The 2,180-nt window shown below is 31.5% G+C and overlaps 1 protein-coding gene across 4 annotated transcripts in view; it reads right to left on the minus strand.

The window, feature by feature from the left end:
* LOC105501230 (UDP-glucuronosyltransferase 2B9) overlaps positions 1-2,180 on the minus strand; it is a 476,097-nt gene that overhangs the window by 153,785 nt on the left and 320,132 nt on the right. For 3 of the 4 annotated variants that reach the window (XM_011927060.1, XM_011927058.1, XM_011927059.1), the window contains exon 2: positions 661-683. The exons of the other annotated variant lie outside the window; for it this stretch is intronic. In XM_011927060.1, the coding sequence (XP_011782450.1) occupies positions 661-683 (23 nt within the window). The remainder of the gene's footprint in view (positions 1-660; positions 684-2,180) is intronic. 4 annotated transcript variants of the gene reach the window in all.

Genomic DNA, 2,180 nt, shown 5'->3' on the forward strand with positions numbered 1-2,180 from the left:
TAAGACTCTGAGGATCAAATATTGAAAATTTTGGTAACAGCATGTGAGGATGAAAATGGTTCAACAGAAAACACACTTTTTAAATAATAATTGATTCACCACTTATCATTTAAAAAGTCAAAAATAAAATCTAACTTCTTTACATCTATCTTCCAGTCCTAAGAAAAATATAATAAACTAAAAGGGATTGACATTTTATTATACACAGTCACATTCTTTATGGCCAGAAACAAACTGTCTTTATTTCAAGTGTAGTTACCTTTCACAAAATTGTTTTTCAATAATTTTCTGGGTTGTCTGTCTCCTAATTCAATCATCATACCTACTAATGTATAGATGTCGCAAATGCAACAGAAAAATGACAGCTCTTCTTTCATTACCAGTTGCTTCATTTTCTATGAGAGTAAATCCCCTATCTTTATCATGGAGTGGTGGTAACACATTTCATGATGGAATATGGCCTGTCCTTCATTTATCCAAGCACCACCACCACCCCACTCCCTGCTGCACTGAATACTGTGCCCTATCATACTCAGTGACTGCCTTATTTCTCTAAGAGAACAAGTTCTGGCATGCATGCTGCTTCTTTTGTTGGGGAGGGTGGTAATGGGTGATACACAATTATCTTTATCCACAGTGTTCTCTATTTGTCCGTGTGACAATCTTGTATTAATTCTTCAAGTCTCAAGTCACATACCATGTCTTAATGTGTAGCCTTCACTTACTGCCCCAGAGGACTTGGTACTTCTTCCTTTGTGATCTGAAACCGATTTTGACACAGTTTTTACTGTTATAATAATTTGTGATCTAGAGAACAATGCCTGTTTCATTGACTCATATTGTGCGTTGCTCATTTTAGTTCTAAGACTTATAATGCATACTTCTTCAAAAAATTATCTACTCTTAGGTCATCCTCAAACTAAAGCATTTATGACTCATGATGCATCCGATGGAATGTATGAGGGAATCTACCATGGAATCCCCACGGTGGGCCTTCCTTTATTAAAGATCAACTTGGTAACTTAGCTCAAATGAAGGCTAAGCAGGAAGCTGTTAGATTGGACTCAAAAACAATGTAAATTATAGATTTGCTCGATGCATTAAAACCAGTCATTAATGACCCTACACGAATGTAAATTGTTTAAGCTCATAGCATCCATTCATATTTTCTCACATGAAGACCAAGGGAACTGCAGTGATTCTGAATATGAACACAGTGCTGAGTACATATATTTTTGCAACACCTAAAGGCCATGATCAATATGTCATTGTATCACAATATGTTTTTTTGTTTGTTTGATTTAGTGAAAACATTTTTCAGAGGTTTTAGGATAGTGCATAAGTTCTAAAATAGCCAAATGGTGAAATAAGAGGAATTGCTAAAGATGGTAACAGAAGGATTATAAGGAAGATTGAAGACAAAATTGAAGCAGAACACTGTAAATATTATTACAGTACTGACTAATTTTCAGCACACTTATGTTGTCTTTCAGCATGAGAACTCATCAAATGTTCATTTTTAAATATTTTTTGTTTATATTGAAGGTATATAAAATGATATTATGGAATACAAATACATATTTAAAAAGTTACCTTGATAAAACAAATAAATATATTCATGATCTCCTCATAGTTATACATTTCTTTTGTTTTTAAAGCATTCCTAAGATGATTTATTTTCAGTAATCATCATGACATAATCAATCCCTAATTACCATCATATTCAATGTTTTACAAATTTTCACACTACATTTTGATCCCATCATTGATAATTTGTAAACAGCTAGAGCTTTCAAATTTGCCTTTTAAAAATTACTGAAAAAAGGAGATATTAGTATAAATGTAGCCATTTATTTGTTCTTACAGTGGTGGTTGATTTACTTATTTGGAAGAATTATAAAATCAAAAAATAATTGACTTGAAAGAAATAAGTTGGAATATTTCTGTTTAATAGCCAAAATGTATGAAACCAGAAACATGTGGTTTAAAAATTATTTCAGCACATACATTAATTTCAGTTATGCTATTACTATTATATTAGTAATAGCAATAATTTTTAATAAACATAGCTCTGGTATTGAAAAATGACAATTTTTAATTAGTTGATACATACTGAATGTGTGTGACACACATTGTATTGGTTCTTTGTATTATGAAACCCAATTGTATGAAAAAATATA

This window comes from Colobus angolensis, unplaced genomic scaffold, assembly GCF_000951035.1.
Source record: "Colobus angolensis palliatus isolate OR3802 unplaced genomic scaffold, Cang.pa_1.0 Scaffold70, whole genome shotgun sequence".
NCBI lineage: Eukaryota > Metazoa > Chordata > Mammalia > Primates > Cercopithecidae > Colobus > Colobus angolensis.